Below are 26,102 nucleotides of genomic sequence, written 5' to 3'. Positions count from 1 at the left end.
GTCTCTCCCTCACTCTAACCCTCTCTCCCTCTGAACGCAGAGTCTCTCCCTCACTCTGATCCTCTCTCCTCCTGTGAACACAGAGTCTCTCCCTCACTCTGACCCTCTCTCCTCCTGTGAACGCAGAGTCTCTCCCTCACCCTGACCTTTTCTCCCTTCACCCTTACCCTCTACCCCCCCCTCCGTACCTTCAGGCTGCCTCTCGCTCTGACCCTCTCTCCTCTGCTCTCTCTCTCCCCGCCGGTTGAAGTTGGAGCTGTCTGCCGCGAAGAACGACATGAATCGGCACCTTCATGAGTACATGGAAATGTGCAGCATGAAGAGGGGACTGGACGTTCAAATGGAAACTTGCCGGCGTCTCATCACCCAGTCTGAGGACAGGTATGGATCACTCCGTTTCCCGACAGCTCACCTCCTAGCTGACTGTTGGAGGTCTCTTCTCAGCTCCCGGACACCCCTGAAGTAGTTCCTCTGGAGGGTGTCCTTGGCCCCGACCCATCTTCACCATTGATCTTCCTTCCATCGTAAGGTCAAGAGTCGGGGGTTGTTCGCTGATGGTTGCGCAATGTTCAGCACCATTCCCGACTCTTCAGATGCTGAAGCAGCCCCCTCTCCAAACGCAGCGACTCCTGGACAATCTCCAGGCTCGGGGCTGACAATTGGAGAGTAACATTCCAGCATTCTGTCCATGTGGTGTAGGTACCTCCACGGTGCTGTTAGGGAGGGAGGGTTGTAGGGGCTGGTGGAGGTTACAGAGATAGGGAGGGGTGTAGGGGCTGGAGGAGGTTACAGAGATAGGGAGGGGTGTAGGGGTGGGGGTACAGGGATAGGGAGGGGTATCGGAGTGGCGGTAACAGGGATAGGGAGGGGTGTAGGGGCTGGAGGAGGGTTACAGAGATAGGGAGGGGTGTAGGGGCGTGCGGAGGTTACAGAGATAGGGAGGGGTGTAGGTGCTGGAGGAGGTTACAGAGATAGGGAGGGGTGTAGGGATGGGGGTACAGGGGTAGGGAGGGGTGTAGGGATGGGGGGTACAGGGATAGGGAGGGGTGTAGGGATTGGGGTTACAGGGGTAGGGAGGGGTGTAGGGGTGGGGTTACAGGGATAGGGAGGGGTGTAGGGGTGGGGGTACAGGGATAGGGAGGGGTGTAGGGGTGGGGGTACAGGGATAGGGAGGGGTGTAGGGGTGGGGGTACAGGGGTAGGGAGGGGTGTAGGGGTGGGGGTACAGAGATAGGGAGGGGTGTAGGGGTGGGGTTACAGGGATAGGGAGGGGTGTAGGGGTGGGGTTACAGGGATAGGGAGGGGTGTAGGGGCTGGAGGAGGTTACAGAGATAGGGAGGGGTGTAGGGGTGGGGGTACAGGGATAGGGAGGGGTGTAGGGGTGGGGGTACAGGGATAGGGAGGGGTGTAGGGGTGGGGGTACAGGGATAGGGAGGGGTGTAGGGGTGGGGGTACACGGATAGGGAGGGGTGTAGGGGTGGGGGTTACACGGATAGGGAGGGGTGTAGGGGTGGGGGTACAGGGGTAGGGAGGGGTGTAGGGGTGGGGGTTACACGGATAGGGAGGGGTGTAGGGGTGGGGGTACAGGGATAGGGAGGGGTGTAGGGGTGGGGGTACAGGGATAGGGAGGGGTGTAGGGGTGGGGGTTACACGGATAGGGAGGGGTGTAGGGGTGGGGGTACAGGGATAGGGAGGGGTGTAGGGGTGGGGGTACAGGGATAGGGAGGGGTGTAGGGGTGGGGGTACAGGGGTAGGGAGGGGTGTAGGGGTGGGGGTACAGGGATAGGGAGGGGTGTAGAGGTGGGGGTACATGGGTATGGAGGGGTGTAGGGGTGGGGGTACAGGGATAGGGAGGGGTGTAGGGGTGGGGGTACAGGGATAGGGAGGGGTGTAGGGGTGGGGGTACAGGGATAGGGAGGGGTGTAGGGGTGGGGGTACAGGGATAGGGAGGGGTGTAGGGGTGGGGGTACAGGGATAGGGAGGGGTGTAGGGGTGGGGGTACAGGGATAGGGAGGGGTGTAGGGGGTGGGGGTACAGGGGTAGGGAGGGGTGTAGGGGTGGGGGTACAGGGATAGGGAGGGGTGTAGGGGTGGGGGGTACAGGGATAGGGAGGGGTGTAGGGGTGGGGGTACAGGGATAGGGAGGGGTGTAGGGGTGGGGGTACAGGGATAGGGAGGGGTGTAGGGATTGGGGTTACAGGGATAGGGAGGGGTGTAGGGGTGGGGTTACAGGGATAGGGAGGGGTGTAGGGGTGGGGGTTACACGGATAGGGAGGGGTGTAGGGATTGGGGGTACAGGGATAGGGAGGGGTGTAGGGGTGGGGTTACAGGGATAGGGAGGGGTGTAGGGGTGGGGGTACAGGGGTAGGGAGGGGTGTAGGGGTGGGGGTACAGGGATAGGGAGGGGTGTAGGGGTGGGGGTACAGGGATAGGGAGGGGTGTAGGGGTGGGGGTTACACGGATAGGGAGCGGTGTAGGGGTGGGGGTACAGGGGTAGGGAGGGGTGTAGGGGTGGGGGTACAGGGGTAGGGAGGGGTGTAGGGGTGGGGGTTACACGGGTAGGGAGGGGTGTAGGGGTGGGGGTACAGGGATAGGGAGGGGTGTAGGGGTGGGGGTACAGGGATAGGGAGGGGTGTAGGGGTGGGGGTACAGGGGTAGGGAGGGGTGTAGGGGTGGGGGTTACACGGATAGGGAGGGGTGTAGGGGTGGGGGTACAGGGATAGGGAGGGGTGTAGGGGTGGGGGTACAGGGATAGGGAGGGGTGTAGGGGTGGGGGTACAGGGATAGGGAGGGGTGTAGGGGTGGGGGTACAGGGATAGGGAGGGGGTGTAGGGGTGGGGGTACAGGGATAGGGAGGGGTGTAGGGGTGGGGGTACAGGGATAGGGAGGGGTGTAGGGATTGGGGTTACAGGGATAGGGAGGGGTGTAGGGGTGGGGGTACAGGGGTAGGGAGGGGTGTAGGGGTGGGGGTACAGGGGTAGGGAGGGGTGTAGGGGTGGGGGTACACGGATAGGGAGGGGTGTAGGGGTGGGGGTTACAGGAGTAGGGAGGGGTGTAGGGGTGGGGGTACAGGGATAGGGAGGGGTGTAGGGGTGGGGGTACAGGGATAGGGAGGGGTGTAGGGGTGGGGGGTACAGGGGTAGGGAGGGGTGTAGGGATGGGGGGTACAGGGATAGGGAGGGGTGTAGGGGTGGGGGTACACGGATAGGGAGGGGTGTAGGGGTGGGGGTTACAGGAGTAGGGAGGGGTGTAGGGGTGGGGGTACAGGGGTAGGGAGGGGTGTAGGGGTGGGGTTACAGGGGTAGGGAGGGGTGTAGGGGTGGGGGTACAGGGATAGGGAGGGGTGTAGGGGTGGGGGTTACACGGATACTGTGTTGTTACAGCCGAATTTGTATCAATGTGATTGTGAATTTTCTTATCGACCCAGCTTTACCCCCTTGTTCTCACCCTCCACCCCCTTTACCCCACCTGTCACCTCCCCTCCCCTTTACTCCCTCCCCTCCCCTCTACTCCCTCCCCTCCCCTCTACTCCCTCCCCTCCCCTCTACTTCCTCCCCTCTACTCCCTCCCTTCTACTCCCTCCCCTCCCCTCCCCTCTACTCCCTCCCTTCTACTCCCTCCCCTCCCCTCTACTCCCTCCCCTCTACTCCCTCCCTTCTACTCCCTCCCCTCCCCTCCCCTCTACTCCCTCCCTTCCCCTCTACTCCCTCCCTTCTACTCCCTCCCCTCCCCTCCCCTCTACTCCCTCCCTTCTACTCCCTCCCCTCCCTTCTACTCCCTCCCCTCCCCTCTACTCCCCCCTCTACTCCCTCCCCTCTACTCCCTCCCCTCCCCTCTACTCCCCCCTCCCCTCTACTCCCTCCCTTCTACTCCCTCCCCTCCCTTCTACTCCCTCCCCTCCCCTCTACTCCCTCCCCTCTTCTCCCTCCCCTCCCCTCTACTTTACTCCCTCCCTTCTACTCCCTCCCCTCCCCTCCCCTCTACTCCCTCCCATCTACTCCCTCCCCTCTTCTCCCTCCCCTCCCCTCTACTTTACTCCCTCCCTTCTACTCCCTCCCCTCCCCTCCCCTCTACTCCCTCCCATCTACTCCCTCCCCTCTTCTCCCTCCCCTCCCCTCTACTTTACTCCCTCCCTTCTACTCCCTCCCCTCCCCTCTACTCCCCCCTCTACTCCCTCCCCTCTACTCCCTCCCCTCCCCTCTACTCCCCCCTCCCCTCTACTCCCTCCCTTCTACTCCCTCCCCTCCCCTCTACTCCCTCCCATCTACTCCCACCCCTCTTCTCCCTCCCCTCCCCTCTCCTTTACTCCCTCCCTTCTACTCCCTCCCCTCCCCTCTACTTTACTCCCTCCCTTCTACTCCCTCCCCTCCCCTCTACTCCCTCCCCTCTTCTCCCTCCCCTCCCCTCTACTTTACTCCCTCACTTCTACTCCCTCCCCTCCCCTCCCCTCTACTCCCTCCCATCTACTCCCTCCCCTCTTCTCCCTCCCCTCCCCTCTACTCCCCCCTCTACTCCCTCCCCTCCCCTCTACTCCCCCCTCTACTCCCTCCCCTCCCCTCTACTCCCCCCTCTACTCCCTCCCCTCCCCTCTACTCCCCCCTCTACTCCCTCCCCTCCCCTCTACTCCCCCCTCTACTCCCTCCCCTCCCCTCTACTTCCCCCCTCTACTCCCTCCCCTCCCCTCTACTCCCCCCTCTACTCCCTCCCCTCCCCTCTACTCCCCCCTCTACTCCCTCCCCTCCCCTCTACTCCCCCCTCTACTTCCCTCCCCTCTACTCCCTCCCCTCCCCTCTACTCCCCCCTCTACTCCCTCCCCTCCCCTCTACTCCCCCCTCTACTCCCTCCCCTCCCCTCTACTCCCCCCCTCTACTCCCTCCCCTCCCCTCTACTCCCCCTCTACTTCCCTCCCCTCTACTCCCTCCCCTCCCCTCTACTCCCCCCTCTACTCCCTCCCCTCCCCTCTACTCCCCCCTCTACTCCCTCCCCTCCCCTCTACTCCCCCCTCTACTCCCTCCCCTCCCCTCTCCTCTACTCCCTCCCCTCTACTCCCTCCCCTCCCCTCTACTCCCTCCCCTCTACTCCCTCCCCTCTACTCCCTCCCCTCCCCTCTCCTCTACACCCTCCCCTCTACTCCCTCCCCTCTACTCCCTCCCCTCCCCTCTACTCCCTCCCCTCTACTCCCTCCCCTCTACTCCCTCCCCTCCCCTCTCCTCTACTCCCTCCCCTCTACTCCCTCCCCTCTACTCCCTCCCCTCCCCTCTACTCCCTCCCCTCTACTCCCTCCCCTCCCCTCCCCTCTACTCCCTCCCCTCTACTCCCTCCCCTCCCCTCTCCTCTACTCCCTCCCCTCTACTCCCTCCCCTCTACTCCCTCCCCTCCCCTCCCCTCTACTCCCTCCCCTCTACTCCCTCCCCTCCCCTCTCCTCTACTCCCTCCCCTCTACTCCCTCCCCTCCCCTCTACTCCCTCCCTTCCCCTCTACTCCCTCCCCTCTACTCCCTCCCCTCCCCTCTCCTCTACTCCCTCCCCTCTACTCCCTCCCCTCTACTCCCTCCCCTCCCCTCTCCTCTACTCCCTCCCCACTACTCCCTCCCCTCCCCTCTCCTCTACTCCCTCCCCTCTACTCCCTCCCCTCCCCTCTACTCCCTCCCCTCTACTCCCTCCCCTCTACTCCCTCCCCTCCCCTCTCCTCTACTCCCTCCCCTCTACTCCCTCCCCTCTACTCCCTCCCCTCCCCTCTACTCCCTCCCCTCTACTCCCTCCCCTCTCCTCTACTCCCTCCCCTCTACTCCCTCCCCTCCCCTCTACTCCCTCCCCTCTACTCCCTCTCCTCTACTCCCTCCCCTCTACTCCCTCCCCTCTACTCCCTCCCCTCTCCTCTACTCCCTCCCCTCTACTCCTTCCCCTCTACTCCCTCCCTTCCCCTCTACTCCCTCCCCTCTACTCCCTCCCCTCCCCTCTCCTCTACTCCCTCCCCTCTACTCCCTCCCCTCCCCTCTCCTCTACTCCCTCCCCTCTACTCCCTCCCCTCCCCTCTCCTCTACTCCCTCCCCTCTACTCCCTCCCCTCCCCTCTCCTCTACTCCTCCCCTCTACTTCCCTCCCCTCTACTCCCTCCCCTCCCCTCTACTCCCTCCCCTCTACTCCCTCCCCTCTACTCCCTCCCCTCCCCTCTCCTCTAGTCCCTCCCCTCTACTCCCTCCCCTCTACTCCCTCCCCTCCCCTCTACTCCCTCCCCTCTACTCCCTCCCCTCTACTCCCTCCCCTCTCCTCTACTCCCTCCCCTCTACTCCCTCCCCTCCCCTCTACTCCCTCTCCTCTACTCCCTCCCCTCTACTCCCTCCCCTCCCCTCTACTCCCTCCCCTCTACTCCCTCCCCTCCCCTCTACTCCCTCCCCTCTACTCCCTCCCCTCCCCTCTACTCCCTCCCCTCCCCTCTACTCCCTCCCCTCTACTTCCCTCCCCTCTACTCCCTCCCCTCTACTCCCTCCCCTCTACTCCCTCCCCTCCCCTCTACTCCCTCCCCTCTACTCCCTCCCCTCTACTCCCTCCCCTCTACTCCCTCCCCTCTACTCCCTCCCCTCTACTCCCTCCCTTCCCCTCTACTCCCTCCCCTCCCGTTTACTCCCTCCCCTCTACTCCCTCCCCTTCCCTCCCCTCTACTCCCTCCCCTTCCCTCCTCTCTACTCCATCCCCTCCCCTCCTCTCTACCCCCTCCCCTCCCCTCTACTTCCCTCATCTCTACTCACTCCCCTCCCCTCTATTCTCTCCCCTCTCCTCCTCTCCCCTCTACTCCCTCCCCTCCACTCCCGTCTACTCCCCTCCCCTCCCCTCTACTCCCTCCCCTCTACTCCCTCCCCTCCCCTCTACTCCCTCCCCTCTACCCCCTCCCCTCCCCTCTACTCCCTCCCCTCTACTCCCTCCCCTCCCCTCTACTCACTCCCCTCCACTCCCGTCTACTCCCCTCCCCTCCCCTCTACTCCCTCCCCTCTACTCCCTCCCCTCCCCTCTACTCCCTCCCCTCTACTCCCTCCCCTCCCCTCTACTCCCTCCCCTCCACTCCCGTCTACTCCCCTCCCCTCCCCTCTACTCCCTCCCCTCTACTCCCTCCCCTCCCCTCTACTCCCTCCCCTCTACTCCCTCCCCTCCCCTCTACTCCCTCCCCTCTACTCCCTCCCCTCTCCTCTACTCCCTCCCCTCTACTCCCTCCCCTCCCCTCTACTCCCTCCCCTCTACTCCCTCCCCTCCCCTCTACTCCCTCCCCTCCCCTCTACTCCCTCCCCTCTACTCCCTCCCCTCTACTCCCTCCCCTCTCCTCTACTCCCTCCCCTCTACTCCCTCCCCTCTACTCCCTCCCCTCTACTCCCTCCCTTCCCCTCTACTCCCCCCTCTACTCCCTCCCCTCCCGTTTACTCCCTCCCCTCTACTCCCTCCCCTTCCCTCCCCTCTACTCCCTCCCCTTCCCTCCTCTCTACTCCATCCCCTCCCCTCCTCTCTACCCCCTCCCCTCCCCTCTACTCCCTCATCTCTACTCACTCCCCTCCCCTCTATTCTCTCCCCTCTCCTCCTCTCCCCTCTACTCCCTCCCCTCCACTCCCGTCTACTCCCCTCCCCTCCCCTCCCCTCTACTCCCTCCCCTCCACTCCCGTCTACTCCCCTCCCCTCCCCTCCCCTCTACTCCTCCCCCTCCTCTCTACTCCTCCCCCTCCTCTCTACTTCCTCCCCTGCTCTCCCCTCTACTCTTTCCCCTCCCCTCCCCACCCCTCTACCCCCTCCCCTCCCCTCTACTCCCTCATCTCTACTCACTCCCCTCCCCTCTATTCTCTCCCCTCCCCTCCTCTCCCCTCTACTCTTTCCCCCTCCCCTCTACTCTTTCCCCCTCCCCTCTACTCTTTCCCCCTCCCCTCTACTCTTTTCCCCCTCCCCTCTACTCTTTCCCCCTCCCCTCTACTCTTTCCCCCTCCCCTCTACTCTTTCCCCCTCCCCTCTACTCTTTCCCCCTCCCCTCTACTCTTTCCCCCTCCCCTCTACTCTTTCCCCCTCCCCTCTACTCTTTCCCCCTCCCCTCTACTCTTTCCCCCTCCCCTCTACTCTTTCCCCCTCCCCTCTACTCTTTCCCCCTCCCCTCTACTCTTTCCCCCTCCCCTCTACTCTTTCCCCCTCCCCTCTACTCTTTCCCCCTCCCCTCTACTCCCTCCTCCTCAGACTGTTCAGTGCTGTCACTTTGTGGACTTGCCCAACCCGAGCCCCTCGTGCTTCTCCCCCCCTCCTTACCTCCCCCCTCCTTACCTCCCCCCTCCTTCCCTCCCCCCTCCTTCCCTCCCCCCTCCTTCCCTCCCCCCTCTGCCCCTCCCCCTCTGCCCCTCCCCTTTCTGCCCCTCCCCTTTCTGCCCCTCCCCTTTCTGCCCCTCCCCTTTCTGCCCCTCCCCTTTCTGCCCCTCCCCTTTCTGCCCCTCCCCTTTCTGTCCCTCCCCTTTCTGCCCCTCCCCTTTCTGCCCCTCCCCTTTCTGGCCCTCTCCCTCTTGCCCTTTCTGCTCTTGCCCCTCCCCCTCTTGCCCCTCCCCCTCTTGTCCCTCCCCTGCTTGCCCCTCCCTCTCCTGCCCCTCCCTCTCCTGCCCCTCCCTCTCCTGCCCCTCCCTCTTCTGCCCCTCCCCCTCCTGACCCAACTCCTCCTGCCCCTCCCCCTCCTGACCCTCCCCTCCTGACCCTCCCCCTCCTGCACCTCCCCTCTTGCCCCTCCCCCTCTTGCCCCTCTCCTTCCTGCACCTTTACCTCCCCCACCTCCACATCCCCCTCCTGCACCTCCCCCCTCCTGCCCCACCCCTCCTACCCCCTCCCTCCTACCTCCTCCCTCCTTCCCCCTCCCACCTACCCCCTCCATCTTACCCCCTCCCTCCTACACCCTCCCTCCTTCCCCCTCCCTACTTCCCCCTCCCTCCTTCCCCCTCACTCCTACCCCTCCCTCCTTCCCCCTCCCTCATTCACCCTCCCTCATTTCCCCTCCCTCCTACCCCCTCCCTCATTCCCCCTCCCTCATTCCCCCTCCCTCCTACCCCCTCCCTCCTTTCCCCTCCCTCCTTCCCCCTCCCTCCTACCCCATCCCTCCTAACCCCTCCCTCTTAACCCCTCCCTCCTACCCCCTTCCACCTTCCCCCTCCCTCCTACCCCTCCCACCTTCCCCCTCCCTCCTTTCCCCTCCCTCCTATCCCTCCCTCCTCCCCCACCTCCTCCTCCTCCTCCCTCCCTCCCTCCCGGAAACACCCACGTTTGCCCTCCCTCACCACTTTCACACTCTCTCTCTCTCTCCGCAGGAACTCGCCGACCCCTGCTCCCAGGGCGGGAAACCCCTCGGAGGAGCCGCTCCGGGAGGCAGGAGAGACGGGCGGCGGGGAGGCCGCCCGTGACTCCGTGAGGTGAAGGAGGGGCGAGCTGAGAGGACCCCCTCACCACCCGCCCCGCCCCCCCTCCCCTCCTTCCACCTCCCCGAGGCCCAGAGTGGGGGCGGCCTGCACTCTGCCTGATTCCCCTTTCATTCCAAGCCGAACTTATGATTTCGTGGACGGAGCCTGTATTTTTTTTGCACTTTTTACTCGTACGGACATGTTCGCCATCCCCCTCCCTCCCACCCTCCCTCCCGTTCCTCCCTCCGCCAGTCCTGCCCCTCCTCGGCCTTCAGTTCCGCAGCGTTTTTTGCCAACTCTGAGCTCGCGCCAGGGGCTGCCTTGTCAGAGGGGCATCCTGGGGCATGTGCACAGGATAACACCCCCCCCCCCACACCCCACATTCCTGCCTACCCTACCCCACCCCCAACCACCCCCCCCCTCCTCCCTCCGCCAGTCCCTCCCCCCTCATCGGCCTTCAGTTCCGCAGCAGGGTTTGCCAACTCTGAGCTCACGCCAGGCGTGGCCTGGTCAAAGGGGCATCTTGTGGCATGTGCACAGGATAACCCCACCCCCACCACCCCCCTTCCTCCCTCCGCCAGTCCCTCCCCCTTCCTCGGCCTTCAGTTCCGCAGCGGGGTTTGCCAACTCTGAGTTCACGCCAGGCACGGTCTGGTCAAAGGGGCCTCTTGTAGCATGTGCATGGGATAACCACTCCCCCCCACACCCCACATTCCTACCTACCCTTCCCCGCCCCCAACCACTCCCCTTCCTCCCTCCGCCAGTCCCGCCCCTCCTCGGCCTTCAGTTCCGCAGCATTGTTTGCCAACTCTGAGCTCGCGCCAGGTGCTGCCTTGTCAGAAGGGCCTCCTGTGGCATGTGCACAGGATAACACCCCACCCCAGCACCCCACATTCCTGCCTCCCCCTCCCCCACCCCCTCCCACCACCGATAACCTTTCAGCCCCTTTTGCTTATCGAGAATCTATCTACCTCGGCCTCAAAAGACACCCAAGGGCTCTGCCTCCTCCACCTTTGGAGGAAGAGAGTTCCAAAGTCTCTCAGCATCCCCCCCACCCCGAGAGGGAAGAGCTTTTCCTCTCCTCTGCTCCCTATATTTTGAAACAGGTGCTACTGTGGGGAATGCACAAGAAAACTATTCTTCCCTCCCCCCCTCCACCCCCACCACAGTTTTATTATTTGATTAAGAAAAGGCATAATGGCCTGGGCATGTTCCCTCTTGCATGCAGAGCACGTGTCCCTGTATATGAACTACCGAGCAGACATAAGTAAGCTGCGTTTTGGGCCCAGCTGGTTGCCTGAAATTGGCTTGAAGAATCCTTCTCGCTGAACGACCCTCCCCGGGTGTGGTCAGCACTGCACCGCCAATCAATTTAAGACAATCAGTCAGGCCCGCGATGTAGCTCATTTATACGTGCTCGAAGCTTACGGTATATTGATGTGCAGAGACTCATCCTCTGCAGACAAGGAGAACTTGCTCAGGCGTTGTGCCCTCAACACGCCCAGGCGTTGTGCCAAATAAGAGAAATGTCAAAGTTTTTCACCTCGCACTCATCAGGACATGTAATGAAAAAAAGAACAATTTATACTGCTTGTGAAGAGAGTGCTGATTGGTCGGCAAGAGGCGTGACCATGGACTATGCACCGGTGATGGCGACCTGATGGTTAACCGCCAAGCGTCGTTTGACACGTCAGCCAGGCGGCTCAACGCTGATTGACCAAAGCACCGCCCCGAGGAATGAGCCAGCGAATGGCTGTCTCTCTTTTCCTTTCGCTGAAACAGGCGACGCTTGCGTGTCCGGGAAGCTGCACCCGTGAATGCGCACGGGGCCCTGTTCTTTGCAGGCAGAATCGCACAGAGAGGAGGAGGAGGCCCTTCGGCCCACCCGAGCCTGCGAACTGCCGGTTAACTGCCAAGATGGATAGGGCAGGTGCACAGGCGCATTGTGCCCATGTCCTGATGAGTGCAAGATGAGAAAGCTTCGACACCTCTCTTTTTTCTTTAGCAACACCGAAGTCCTGCATGACCGAGCAATGATTGGGACGAAAGCGCCGGGGAGGTGGGCGGCCGGGGGGGCGGGTGTTGGGGGTGGGGTGGGGACACCAACCACCACCCCCCCGCCCCGCCCCCCAACCGCCAGTGCAAATGACGGCTCCCTCTGAAATTTGCCATTCCTGCATCTGTCCGGGCCGCGTGCCGGGGCGAGGGTGGCTCTGCCGGATAACCTCCCGTTATCTCAGCAGGGTGCCACCGAGAAGGAGGCGGGGGGGAGGTGAAACGCGGCGACTGCTTCGATTCCTGGCCGCCCCAACTTTCAAGGCTCCACCACCGCCATCCACCACCCCCTCCCCCCCTCCCACCGCCCCCCCCCCCCCCCGACCCCCACCCCCCACCCCACCCCCGATAACCGGGAAATGTAGCCGGAGTTATAGTGTTTGAGATATTTTGCTGTATATATTTACATATGTATATATATATATTATTGTACAATGTCCTTGTGTTTGTTGACATCTGGGAGGAGGGGCTTCCTGCTTGCCCCTCCCCCCACCCACCTTTGCTTTGCCTGGGGAGGGGGTCTGCCCCTCAGGAGCCTGCGTGGGGAGTCTCAGCGGACAGAGCGAGGGAGCTCATGTAGAAAAACCCACGAGGGAGGCAATTGGTAACTGAAGGCTGACCAGCTCCCTTGGGCCTAAGAAAGGTCCTTCAGAGAAGGGGGTGCGGAGAGAGAGAGACAGAGAGAGACCATAAGACCCGTAATGCATAGGAGCAGAAATTAGGCCATTCGGCCCATCGATAGAGAGAGAAACTGTGAGAGTTGAACAGGTAGAGCGAGGGGGACAGAGCGGATGGAACAGAGGGGGAGAGACAGAGAGAGAGAGTGAGGGACAGAGAGAGAGAGACAGAGAGATAGCGAGGGAGAGAGAGGGGGAGGGAGAGAGAGACAGAGAGAGATAGACAGAGGGAGAAAAAGTGAGAGAGAGAGAGAAAGAGCGAGGGAGAAAGAGAATCAGTGAGGGAGTGACAGAGAGAGAGACAGAGTGAGAGAGAGAGACAAAGCGAGAGAGGGACAGAGGCAGGGAGAGAGAGAGCGAGACACACAGAGAGATAGAGGCAGAGATGGAGAGAGTCAGAGGGAGGAAGAGAGAGAGAGAGGGAGAGACAGAGTGACAGAGGGTGGTAGAGAAGCAGACAGAGAGAGAGACAGAGCGAGAGAGGGTCAGAGGCAGGGAGAGAGAGAGACCGAGACAGACAGAGGGAGATAGAGACAGAGATGGGGAGAGTCAGAGAGAGAGAGAGAGGGAGAGACAAAGAGGTAGAGACAGAGAGGGAGAGACAGAGAGAGATAAGAAAGACAGAGAGTGTGAGATGAAGAGAGAGACAGAGAGAGAGGGATGGACAGAGAGGGAGGGACAGAGAGGGAGGGACAGAGAGGGAGAGACAGAGAGGGATGGACAGAGAGGGAGGGACAGAGAGGGAGGGACAAAGAGGGAGAGACTGAGAGGGAGAGACAGAGAGGGATGGACAGAGAGGGAGGGACAGAGAGGGAGGGACAGAGAGGGAGAGACAGAGAGGGAGGGACAGAGAGGGAGGGACAGAGAGAGAGAGAGACACAGAGAGAGAGACAGAAAAGGAGAGACGGAGAGAGACACAGAGAGAGTGAGGCAGAGTGAGAGAGAGAGAGAGAGACAGGGCGAGGGAGACCATAAGACATAGGAGCAGAAATGAGGCCATTCAGCCCATCGAGTCTGCTCCCCCATTCAATCGTGGCTGATAGGTTTCTCAACCCCCATTCTCCCCGCCTTCTCCCCGTAACCTTCGATCCCCCCCTTACCAATCGAGAACCTATCTATCTCGGTCTTAAATACACTCAATGACCCGGTCTCCACAACCTTCAGTGGCAATGAATCCCATCGATTCACCACTCTCTCTGGCTAAAGACGTTTTTCCTCATCTCTGTCCTAAAAGGTCTTCCCTTTACTCTGAGGCTGTGCCCCCCTCGGGTCCGAGTCTCTCCTACTAATGGAAACATCTTCCCCACGTCCCACTCTATCCAGGCCTTTCAGTATTCGGTAAGTTTCAATCCGATCCCACCTCATCCTTCTAAACTCCAACGAGTGTAGACCCAGAGTCCTCAAACGTTCCTGATATGTTAAGCCTTTCATTCCCGGGATCCTGCCAAAAGAAAACAAATCCCTTCAGCTCCCGAAGCGGATCGGGAAAGCCCTGCAGAGGGGTAACTCCTCTGTCCGGGAAAGGGAGGAAAGTGCCTGGACCCCCTCACCTGGGGAGGCAGCAGCTGGGGCTGTTTAGAAACTCAAGTTCGTGGCCAGGCAGAGTCTACATGGTTTTGTGAAAGGGAAGTGCGCGTTGGACTGATCCGTCGGAAGACGCAAGTAGCTTAAAGGGGGAACATGTAGATGTGGTGCATTTAGATACAAAGAATCTGCTGAGGGATCGGGATAGCTTAAGTGAGCGGCGAGGGTGCGTGACAGGTGGGCATATCGAGTGGGGCAATGTGAGGCTCTCCTCTCTTTGGCAGGAAGACTAGACGAGTAAGATCTTATTGAAATGGTGGGGGGAGGGACTGCTGATCTCTTGAGGTGGAGAGGGACCTGGGTGTCCTGAATGCACAAGCTCGCCCCGGCTGTGAGCAGGGCGTTGGCGAGTCCGCAGCCGGAGTACTGCGCAGAGTTTTGGTTCCCCTCGTGTAGGGAGGGATAGACTTGCACGGGAGGTGGGTTCAGAGGAGGTTGGCTCGGCTGATTTCCTGGGATGAAGGGGGTTTGTCTTGTGAGTAAAGGTTGGGCCCTGTACCCGTTGGAGTGTAGAGGAAGGAGAGGGGATCTTGTTGAAGTGGATAAGATTCTGAGGAGGGAGCTTGATTGGATGGATACTGGGAGGAAGTGGAAGGGAAAGGGGATACAGAGCTTGCTTGGGGGAGGGGGGCACAGTTGAACAATAAGGGGGTCTCCCATTTAAGAGGGAGATGAGGAGGATTTTGTTTCACTCAGAGGGACATTCCTCTTTCTAGCACTCTAACCCAGCGAGTGGTGAAGACTGGGTCAATGCAAATACTCAAGGTGAGGCACATAGATCCTTGATCAAAAGGGAGCCGAAGGTTATGGGGGAGGGGACAGACAGGACAGTGGAGTTAAGATCACAATCAGATCATCCATGGACTTGCTGAATGGCACAGCATGCTAGAGGGGCTGAATGGCCTCCTCCTGTTCTTAATTCTTATGACCCTCTGGTCACTGGACACTCTGTAACAGAGTGAAATGGGGGATCGTTACTGGACAGTGTGTATAGAGACACTGCAGAACATCACTGGACAGTGGGTGATAGAGAGACAGTGGAGAACATCACTGGACAGTGGGTGATAGACACTGGAGAACATCACTGGGCAGTGGGTGATAGACACTGGAGAACATCGCCAGGGCAGTGGGTGATAGAGAGACACTGCAGAACATCACTGGACAGTGGGTGATAGCCACTGGAGAACATCACTGGGCAGTGGGTAGTAGAGAGACGCTGGAGATCATCACTGGACAGTGTAATAGGGAGATAGTGGAGATCACCACTGGATAATGTGCAATAGAGACACTGGAGATCATCACTGGACAGTGTGTAATAGAGAGATACTGCAGCTCATCACTGGATAGTGCGTAATAGAGACACTGGAGATCATCACTGGACAGTGTGTAATAGGGAGACACTGGAACTCATCATTGGACAGTGGGTAATAGAGAGACACTGGAGATCATCACTGGACAGTGGGTAATAGAGAGACACTGGAGATCATCACTGGACAGTGGGTAATAGAGAGACACTGGAGATCGTCACTGGACAGTGGGTAATAGAGAGACACTGGAACTCATCACTGGACAGTGGGTAATAGAGAGACACTACAGATCATCACTGGACAGTGGGTAATAGAGAAACACTGGAGATCATCACTGGATAGTGGGCAATAGAGAAACACTGGAGATCATCACTGGACAGTGGGTAATAGAGAAGCACTGCAATCATCACTGGACAGTGTGTAATAGAGAAACACTGGAGATCATCACTGGACAGTGGGTAATAGAGGGATAATGCAGATCATCACTGGACAGTGTGTAATAGAGAGGCACTGCAATCGTCACTGGACAGTGTGCAATAGAGACACTAGAAATCATCACTGGACAGTGGGTAATAGAGAGTCAGTGGAGAACATCACTGGACAGTGGGTAATAGAGAAACACTGGAGATCATCACTGGACAGTGGGTAATAGAGAAACACTGGTGGTCATCACTGGACAGTGTGCAATAGAGACATTGGAAATCATCACTGGACAGTGTGTAATAGAGACGTGAGATCATCACTGGATGGTGTGCATTAAAGACACAATGAGGATCATTACTGGACTGTGTGCAATGTGCAGTCACTGCAGATCATCAATGGACAGTGTGTGGTAGAGAGACACTGAAGATCATCACTGGAGAGTGTGTAATAGAGAGACACTGCAGATCATCACTGGACAGTGTGTGATAGAGAGACACTGCAGATCATCACTGGACAGTGTGTAATAGAGAGACACTGCAGATCATCACTGGACAGTGTGTGATAGACACTGCAGATCATCACTGGACAGTGTGTAATAGAGAGACACTGCAGATCATCACTGGACACTGTGTGATAGAGAGACAATGCAGATCATCACTGGACAGTGTGTGATAGAGAGACACTGCAGATCATCACTGGACAGTGTGTGATAGAGAGACAATGCAGTTCATCACTGGACAGTGTGTGATAGAGAGACACTGCAGATCATCACTGGACAGTGGGTAATGGAGAGGCACTGGTGGTCATCACTGGACAGTGTGTAATAGAGAGACACTGCAGATCATCACTGGAGAGTGTGTAATAGAGAGACACTGCAGATCATCACTGGACAGTGTGTGATAGACACTGCAGATCATCACTGGACAGTGTGTAATAGAGAGACACTGCAGATCATCACTGGACACTGTGTGATAGAGAGACAATGCAGATCATCACTGGACAGTGTGTGATAGAGAGACACTGCAGATCATCACTGGACAGTGGGTAATGGAGAGGCACTGGTGGTCATCATTGGACAGTGTGCAACAGAGAGACACTGGAGATCGTCACTGGACAGTGGGTAATAGAGAGACAATGCAGATAATCACTGGACAGTGGGTAATGGAGAGGCACCGCAATCATCACTGGACAGTGTGTAATAGAGAGTGAGTGGAGAACATCACTGGACAGTGTGTAATAGAGAGGCACTGGAGATCGTCACTGGACAGTGGGTAATAGAGAAACACTGGTGGTCATCACTGGACAGTGTGCAATAGAGACACTGAACAATCATCACTGGACAGCGTGAAATAGAGATGTGAGATCATCACTGGATGGTGTGCATTAAAGACACAATGAGGATCATTACTGGACAGTGTACAATGGGCAGACACTGGTGATCATCACTGGACAGTATGTGATAGAGAGACAATGCAGATCATCACTGGACATTGTGATAAAGAGAAACATTGGACAACATCACTGGATAGTGTGTAATAGAGAGACACTGGAGATCATCACTGGACAGTTTGTAATAGAGTGCCTGGAGGTCATCACTGGACAGTGTGCTGTAGAAAACCACTGGATATCATCAATAGACAGTGTGTAATAGTGAGACACTGGCTATTATCACTGTATCGTGTGTAATAGAGAGACACTGGAGATCATTACTGGACAGTGTGAAGTAGAGAGGCATTGGAGTTAATTATGGGAGAGTGTGTGGTAGAGAGACACTGGAGATCATCACTGGACAGTGTGTAATAGAGACGCTGGAACATTGTTGGCCAATATGCAATAGAGAGACAATGAGGATCATCACTGGACATTGTGTAATAGGCAGACACTGGAGATCATCTCTGGACAGTGTGTAATAGAGAGAGACACTGGAGATCATCACTAGACACTGCAATAGAGAGACACTGGAGTACCATCATGGACAGTGTGCAGTAGAGAGACAATGAAGATCATCACTGGACAGGGTGTAACAGAGCCACTGGCGATGATCACTGGACAGTGTGTAATAGAGAGAGAATGAAGATCATCACTGGCCAGTATGGAAGAGAGAGAGACAAGGAGGGTCATCACTGGAGAGTGTGTAACCAAGGGAAACTGGAGATCATCAGTTGACCATGTGCAATAGAGAGACATGGATTTCATCACTGGAGTGTGTGTAACAGAGAAGCACTGGAGATCATCACTGGATAGTGTGATACAGAGAGACACTGGATATCATCACTGGACCATGTGTAACCGAGAGGAACTGGAGATAACCATTGGACAGTGTGTACCAGATAGACAGTGGAGATCATCACAGGAGAGTGTGTACTGGAGATACAGTGGAGATCATCAATGGACCATGTGTAACAAAGAAACACTGGAGTTCGTCACTAGATAGTGGGATACAGAGAGTCACTGGAGATCATCACTGGACAGTGTGTAACAGAGTGACACTGGGTAAAATCGTTGGTGGTGTCTAATATAGATACACTGGATATCATCACTGGACAGTGTGCAATAGAGAGATAATGAGTACCATCACTGGAAAGTGTGTACTAGAGACACAGGAGATCATTGCTGGCCACAGTGCAATAAAGAGACCGTGGAGATCACCACTGGATGGTATGCAACAGGAGATCATCACTGTACAGTGCACAATAGAGATACAATTAAGATCATCACTGGATAGTGTGTAACAGAGCCACTTGAGATCAGTAGCAGACAGTGTGTAATGGAGATACACTGTGCGCCATCACTGGGCAGTGTGCAACAGAAGCACTGGAGATAATCACTGGTCCACGTGTAAGAGAGAGACACTGGTTTTCATCACTGGACAGTGTTTGACCAAGATACACTGGATATCGTCACTGAACAGGGTGTAATAGAGAGACTGGGTATCATCACTGAACAGGGTGTGTAATAGAGAGACCGGAGAGCATCTCTGAACAGGATGTAATAGAGAGAGGCAAGATCACCACTGGACATTGTATAATTGGGAGATATTGCAGATCATCACCGAATAATGTGCAATTGAGAGACACTGAAGATCGTCACTGGACAGTGTGTTTCAGACAGACACACAGTGGAGATCATCACTAGACAGTGTTTAATAGAGAGACAATGGAGATCATCACTAGGTAGTGAGCAATAGAGAGACACTGGATATCATCACTGGACTGTGTGTAACAGAAGAGGCACTGGAGATCATCACTGGATTATGTGTAACCAAGAGAAACTGGAGATAACCATTGGACAGTGTGTACCAGATTGTCACTGGAGATCATCACAGGAGAATGTGTACTGGAGATACAGTGGAGATAATCACTAGAAAGTTGGATACAGAGATACACTGGAGATCATCACTGGGCAGTATGTAATAGTGAGACACTGCTGGCTACCATCACTGGACAGTATATAATAGTGAGACACTGGCTAACATCACTGGGCAATGTGCAAAAGAGACACTGACATTCATCACTAGACAGTGTGCAACGGAGAGACACTGGAGATCATCACTGGACAGTGTGTAATCATGAGACACTGGAGATAATCACTGGACCATGTGTAACCGAGGGACACTGGAGATCATCACTGGACAGTGAGTACCATAAAGATACTGGATATAATCACTGGACAGTGTGCAGCAGAGAGTTAATGAGTACCATCACTGGACAATGTGTACTAGAGACACTGGAGATCATTACTGGCCTCTGTGCAATAAAGAGACTGTGGGGATCACCACTGGATGGTATGTAATAGAGAGACACTGGGGATCATCACTGGACAGAGCGCAATAGAGATGCAATGTAGATCATCACTGGATAGTGTGTAATAGACACAGGAGAGCATCACTGGACAGTGTGCAACAGAGTGACAATGAAAACAATCACTGGAAAGTGTGTAATAGAGACACACTGGATCTCAGTAGCAGACAATATGTAATGGAGAGACACTGCTAACCATCACTCGACAGGCTGTAACGGAGACACTGGAGATCAGCAGCAGACGGTGTGTAATAGAGAGACACTGTGCACCAGCACTGGTCAGTGTATAATAGAGACACTGGCAAACATCACTGGATAGTGTGTAATAGAGACACTGGCAATCATCACTGGACAGTGTGTAATAGAGACACTGGCAATCATCACTGGACATTGTGCAGCAGAGCGACACTGGAGACCATCACTGGACAGCATGTAATGGGCACTGGTTATCATCACTGGACAGTGTGTAATCGTGAGACACTGGATATCATCACTGGACAATGAGCAATGGAGAGACGATGGCTATCATCACTGGAAAGTGTGTACTGGAGACACTGGAGATCATCGCTGGCCTCTGTGCAATAAATAGACCTTGGAGATTATCACTGGATAGTGTGTAATAAGGAGACACTGGAGATCATCACTGGAGAGTGTGTAATAGCGACACTGGGGAACATGGCTGGCCAGTATGCAATATAGACAACGAGGATTGTCACTGGAAAGCGTGAACTAGAGAGACACTGGAGATCATCACTGGAGAACGTGTTATAGAGGCACTGGATATCATCAGTGGGCATTGTGTAATAGTGATACACTGGCTATCATCACTGGACAGTGTGTAACAGAGAGACACTGGAGATCATCACTGGAGAGTGTGATACAGAGAGGCACTGGATATCATCAGTGGGCATTGTGTAATAGTGATACATTGGCTATCATCACTGGACAGTGTATAACAGAGAGACACTGGAGATCATCACTGGACATGTGTAACCGAGAGAGACTGGAGGTCATCATTGGAGAGTGTTAATCACTGGCTGTGTGCAATATAGATACACTGGATATCATCACTGGTGGTGTGTATTGTAGTTACACTGGATCTCATCACTGGACAGTATACAATACAGGGACACTGGAGAGCATCACTGGACAGTGCACAACAGAGCGACAATGGAAAGAATCACTGAACAGTGTGTGATAGAGAAACACTGGAGATCAGTAAAAGACTGTGCAATTGAGAGACACTGCACCATCATTAAACAGTGTGCAACAGAGACATTAGAGATCATCACTGGTCCATGAGTAAGAGAGAGACTGGTTTTCATCACTGGACAGTGTTTGATCGAGAGACACTTAGATATCATCACTGAACAGGGTGTAATAAGAGAGATACAAGATCACCACTGGACATTGTATAATTGGGAGACAGTGAAGATCACCACTGGAACAGTGTGTTTCAGACAGACACAGTGGAGATCATCACTAGACAGTGTTTAATAGAGAGACGCTGAAGATCATCACTAGGCAGTGGTTAAGAGAGAGACACTGGAGATCATCACTGAACAGTGCATAATAGAGACACACTGGAGATCATCACTGGACAGTGTGTAATGGAGAGACACAGTGGAGATCACCACTGGCCAGATTGAAATACAGAGACACTGGAGGTGGTAGCTGGGCAGCGTGTAAAAGAGACACTGGAGATAATCACTGAACAGTGTGCAATAGTGAAACAATAAAGATCATCACTGGACAGTGTAATGCAGAGACACTGGAGATCAGCTGGCGGTGCGTAACAGAGATACAGTGTGAAACATCACTGGACTGTTTGCAGCAGAGACACTGCAGATAATCACTGGTAAGTGTGTAAAAGAGAGACACTGGAGGTCATAACTGGATAGTGTGTAATGGAGAGATACTGGAGGTCATCACTGGATGGCGTGTAATAGAGACACTGGATATCATCACTGAATAGTTTTTAATAGAGAGACATGAGATCGTCACTGGATAGTGTGTAATAGACAATGCAGATTGCCACTGGATAGAGTGTAATAGAGATACACTGGAGATCGCCACTGGATAGTGTGCAATATAGAGACACTGGAGATTGTCACTGGATAATGTGTAATAGAGGGACACTGGAGATCATCACTGGATACTGTGCAATATAGAGACACTGGAGATCATCACTGGATAATGTGTAATAGAGAGACACTGGAGATCATCACTGGATAGTGTGTAATAGAGAGGTGCTAGAGATCATCACTGGATAGTGTGCAATATAGAGACACTGGAGGTCATCTCTGGATAGTGTGTAATAGAGATCCACTGGAGATCGTCACCAGATAGTGTGCAATAGAGGGACACTGGAGAACATCACTGGACAGTGTCTAATAGCGAGGCACTGGAGATCATTACTGGACAGTGTGTAATAGTGATGCACTGGAGATCATCACTGGATGGTGTGTAATAGAGAGACACCGGAGATCATCCATGCACTGTGTGTAATAGTGAGGAACTGGGGAACAACATGACACTGATTCACAGAGAGGCAATGAAGATTTCATCAGCGCTGAACTGCATTGTGACCCTGGACATTATCACGAGGGTGAATCCGCACGCACCCCCCAACCCCCAGGTTAAATAGCTGATGAGCTTGAATCTGCATCTCATTCACTGGGGGGTGAAATGGGTGTCACTTGGCAGAGTGAGGGGACGTTGGAGTGCAGCACAGCACATCCCTGAGATGCCTCCATGGACAATGGGGTAAAGTTGCGAGACACCCAACTCGATCACTGTAGCTGAGTGAACTCACAATTCAGTGCAGACCAGCATTCCTGAGAAACGGATTAAAAACACTGTGCAACTTCGATAAGTACAGGTCACTGGACAGAAGACAGCAAGTGGCTAGAATTGGGGATCGAAAGCAATCCAACTCCAAAATATAAACATCCCAAACACACACTGGCTCTAACTGGGGTACGGGTCGCACACACACACTGACTCTCAGTGGGGTACGGGTCCCACACACACAAACACTGACTCTCACTGGGGTACGGGTTTCACACACACATACACACACTGACTTTCACTGGGGTATGGGACCCACACACACATACACACACACTGACTCTCACTGGGGTACGGGTCCCACACACACACACACTGACGCTCACTGGGGTACGGGTTCCACACACACATACACACACTGACTCTCACTGGGGTACGGGTCCCACACACACACACACACTGACTCACACTGGGGTACGGGACCCACACACACACACACAATGACTCTCACTGGGGTACGGGTCCCAAACACACAATGACGCTCACTGGGGTACGGGTCCCACACACACACTCACTGACTCTCCTGGGGTACGGGTCCCACACACACAGACACACACACACTGACTCTCACTGGGGTAAGGGTCCCACACACACACTGACTCTCACTGGGGTACGGGTCCCACACACACACACTGACTCTCACTGGGTTACGGGTCCCACAAACACACTGACTCTCACTGGGGTACGGGTCCCACACACACACTGACTCTCACTGGGTTACGGGTCGGACAAACACACTGACTCTCACTGGGGTACGGGTCCCACACACACACACACTGACTCTCACTGGGGTACGGGTCCCACACATACACGCACACACTGACTCTCACTGGGGTACGGGTCCCACACACACACTGACTCTCACTGGGGTATCGGTCCTACACACACACTGACTCTCACTGGGGTACGGGTCCCACACACACACACACTGACTCTCACAGAGGTAAGGGTCCCACACACACACTGAATCTCACTGGGGTACGGGACCCACACACACACTGACTCTCACTGGGGTATGGGTCCCACACACACACTGACTCTCACTGGGGTAAGGGTCCACAAACACACACTGACTCTCACTGGGGTACGGGTCCCACACACACACTGACTCTCACTGGGGTACGGGTCCCACACACACACTGAGTCTCACTGGGGTACGGGTCCCAAACACACACACTGACTCTCACTGGGGTACGGGTCCCACACACACACACTGACTCTCACTGGGGTACGGGTCCCACACACACACACACTGACTCTCACTGGGGTACGGGTCCCACACACACACACACACACACTGACTCTCACTGGGGTACGGGTCCCACACACACACACACACACTGACTCTCAAAGGGGTATGTGTCCCACACACACTGACTCCTATTGGGTTAGAGGGCCCAAACACACACTGAATCTCACTGGGTTACGGGTCCCAAACACACATACACTGACTCTCACTGGGGTACGGGACCCACACAAACACTGACTCTCACTGCGGTACGGGACCCACACACACTGACTCTCAGTGGGGTACGGGTCCGACACATACACTGACTCTCACTGGGGTACGGGTCCCACACACACAGTGACTCTCACTGGGGTACGGGTCCGACACATACACTGACTCTCACTGGGGTACGGGTCCCACACACACTGACTCTCACTGGGGTACGGGACCCACGCACACGCTGACTCTCACTGGGGTACGGGTCCCACACACACACTGACTCTCACTGGGGTACGGGTCCCACACACACTCTGACTCTCACTGGGGTACGGGTCCCACACACACACACACTGACTCTCACTGGGGTATGGGTCCCACACACACACTGACTCTCACTGGGGTACGGGTCCCACACACACTGACTCTCACTGGGGTACGGGTCCCACACACACACACACACTGACTCTCACTGGGGAAGGATTCCACATACACTGACTCTCACGGGGGTACGGGTCCCACACACACACACACACACACACACACTGACTCTCACTGGGGTACGGGCCCCACACACACACACACACACTGACTCTCACTGGGGTACGGGTCCCACACACACACTGACCCTCACTGGGGTACGGGTCCCACACACACACTGACTCTCACTGGGGTACGGGTCCCACACACACTCTGACTCTCACTGGGGTACGGGTCCCACACACACACACTGACTCTCACTGGGGTAAGGGTCCCACACACACACACACTGACTCTCACTGGGGTAAGGGTCCCACACACACTGACTCTCACTGGGGTACGGGTCCCAGACACAGACACACACTGACTCTCACTGGGGTACGGGTCCCACACACACACACACTGACTCTCACTGGGGTACGGGTCCCACACACACACACACACTGACTCTCACTGGGGAAGGATTCCACACACAATGACTCTCACGGGGGTACGGGTCCCACACACACACACACACACTGACTCTCACTGGGGTATGGGTCCCACACACACACACACACTGACTCTCACTGGGGAAGGATTCCACACACAATGACTCTCACGGGGGTACGGGTCCCACACACACACACACACTGACTCTCACTGGGGTACAGGTCCCACACACACACACACACTGACTCTCACTGGGGTACGGGTCCCAAACACACACACACACTGACTCTCACTGGGGTATGGGCCCCACACACACACTGACTCTCACTGGGGTATGGGTCCCACACACACACACACTGACTCTCACTGGGGTAAGGCTCCCACACACACACTGACTCTCACTGGGGTACGGGTCCCACACACACACACTGACTCTCACTGGGGTACGGGTCCCACACACACACACACACTGACTCTCACTGGGGTACGGGTCCCACACACACTCCGACTCTCAATGGGGTACGGGACCCACACACACACTGACTCTCACTGGGGTACGGGTCCCACACACACTCTGACTCTCACTGGGGTACGGGTCCCACACACACACTGACTCTCACTGGGGTACGGGTCCCACACACACACTGACTCTCACTGGGGTACGGGTCCCACACACACACACACTGACTCTCACTGGGGTACGGGTCCCACACACACACACACTGACTCTCACTGGGGTACGGGTCCCACACACACACACACACACTGACTCTCAAAGGGGTATGTGTCCCACACATGCTGACTCCTATTGGGTTAGAGGGCCCAAACACACACTGAATCTCACTGGGTTACGGGTCCCAAACACACATACACTGACTCTCACTGGGGTACGGGACCCACACAAACACTGACTCTCACTGCGGTACGGGACCCACACACACACTGACTCTCACTGGGGTACGGGTCCCACACACACACTGACTCTCACTGGGGTACGGGTCCCACACACACTCTGACTCTCACTGGGGTACGGGTCCCACACACACTGACTCTCACTGGGGTACGGGTCCCACACACACACACACTGACTCTCACTGGGGTATGGGTCCCACACACACACACTGACTCTCACTGGGGTACGGGTCCCACACACACTGACTCTCACTGGGGTACGGGTCCCACACACACACACACACTGACTCTCACTGGGGTACGGCTCCCACACACACACACACTGACTCTCACTGGGGTATTGGTCCTACACACACACACACTGACTCTCACTGGGGTAAGGGTCCCACACACACACTGAATCTCACTGGGGTACGGGACCCACACATACAAACACTGACTCTCACTGGGGTATGGGTCCCACACACACACACACACTGACTCTCACTGGGGTAAGTGTCCCACAAACACACACTGACTCTCACTGGGGTACGGGTCCCACACACACACTGAATCTCACTGGGGTACGGGTCCCAAACACACACACTGACTCTCACTGGGGTACGGTTCCCACACACACACTGACTCTCACTGGGGTACGGGTCCCACACACACACACACACACACTTAATCTCACTGGGGTACGGGTCCCACACACACACACACACACACTGACTCTCAAAGGGGTATGTGTCCCACACA

The 26,102-nt window shown here is 56.1% G+C and overlaps 1 protein-coding gene across 1 annotated transcript in view; it reads left to right on the top strand.

Annotated features, from left to right (window-relative positions):
- LOC121275013 (non-homologous end joining factor IFFO1-like) overlaps positions 1 to 9,616 on the top strand; it is a gene marked incomplete at its 5' end in the record, with an annotated part of 217,784 nt that extends 208,168 nt beyond the window's left edge. Inside the window, 2 exons of the mRNA XM_041182406.1 lie at positions 251 to 381; positions 9,308 to 9,616. Of these exons, the coding sequence (XP_041038340.1) occupies positions 251 to 381; positions 9,308 to 9,413 (237 nt within the window). The remainder of the gene's footprint in view (positions 1 to 250; positions 382 to 9,307) is intronic.
- Positions 9,617 to 26,102: the final 16,486 nt, after the last annotated feature.

Source organism: Carcharodon carcharias (assembly GCF_017639515.1).
Source record: "Carcharodon carcharias isolate sCarCar2 chromosome 40 unlocalized genomic scaffold, sCarCar2.pri SUPER_40_unloc_1, whole genome shotgun sequence".
In the NCBI taxonomy this organism is placed as follows: Eukaryota; Metazoa; Chordata; class Chondrichthyes; order Lamniformes; family Lamnidae; genus Carcharodon; species Carcharodon carcharias.
This window is presented reverse-complemented; position numbering and strand designations above follow the sequence as displayed.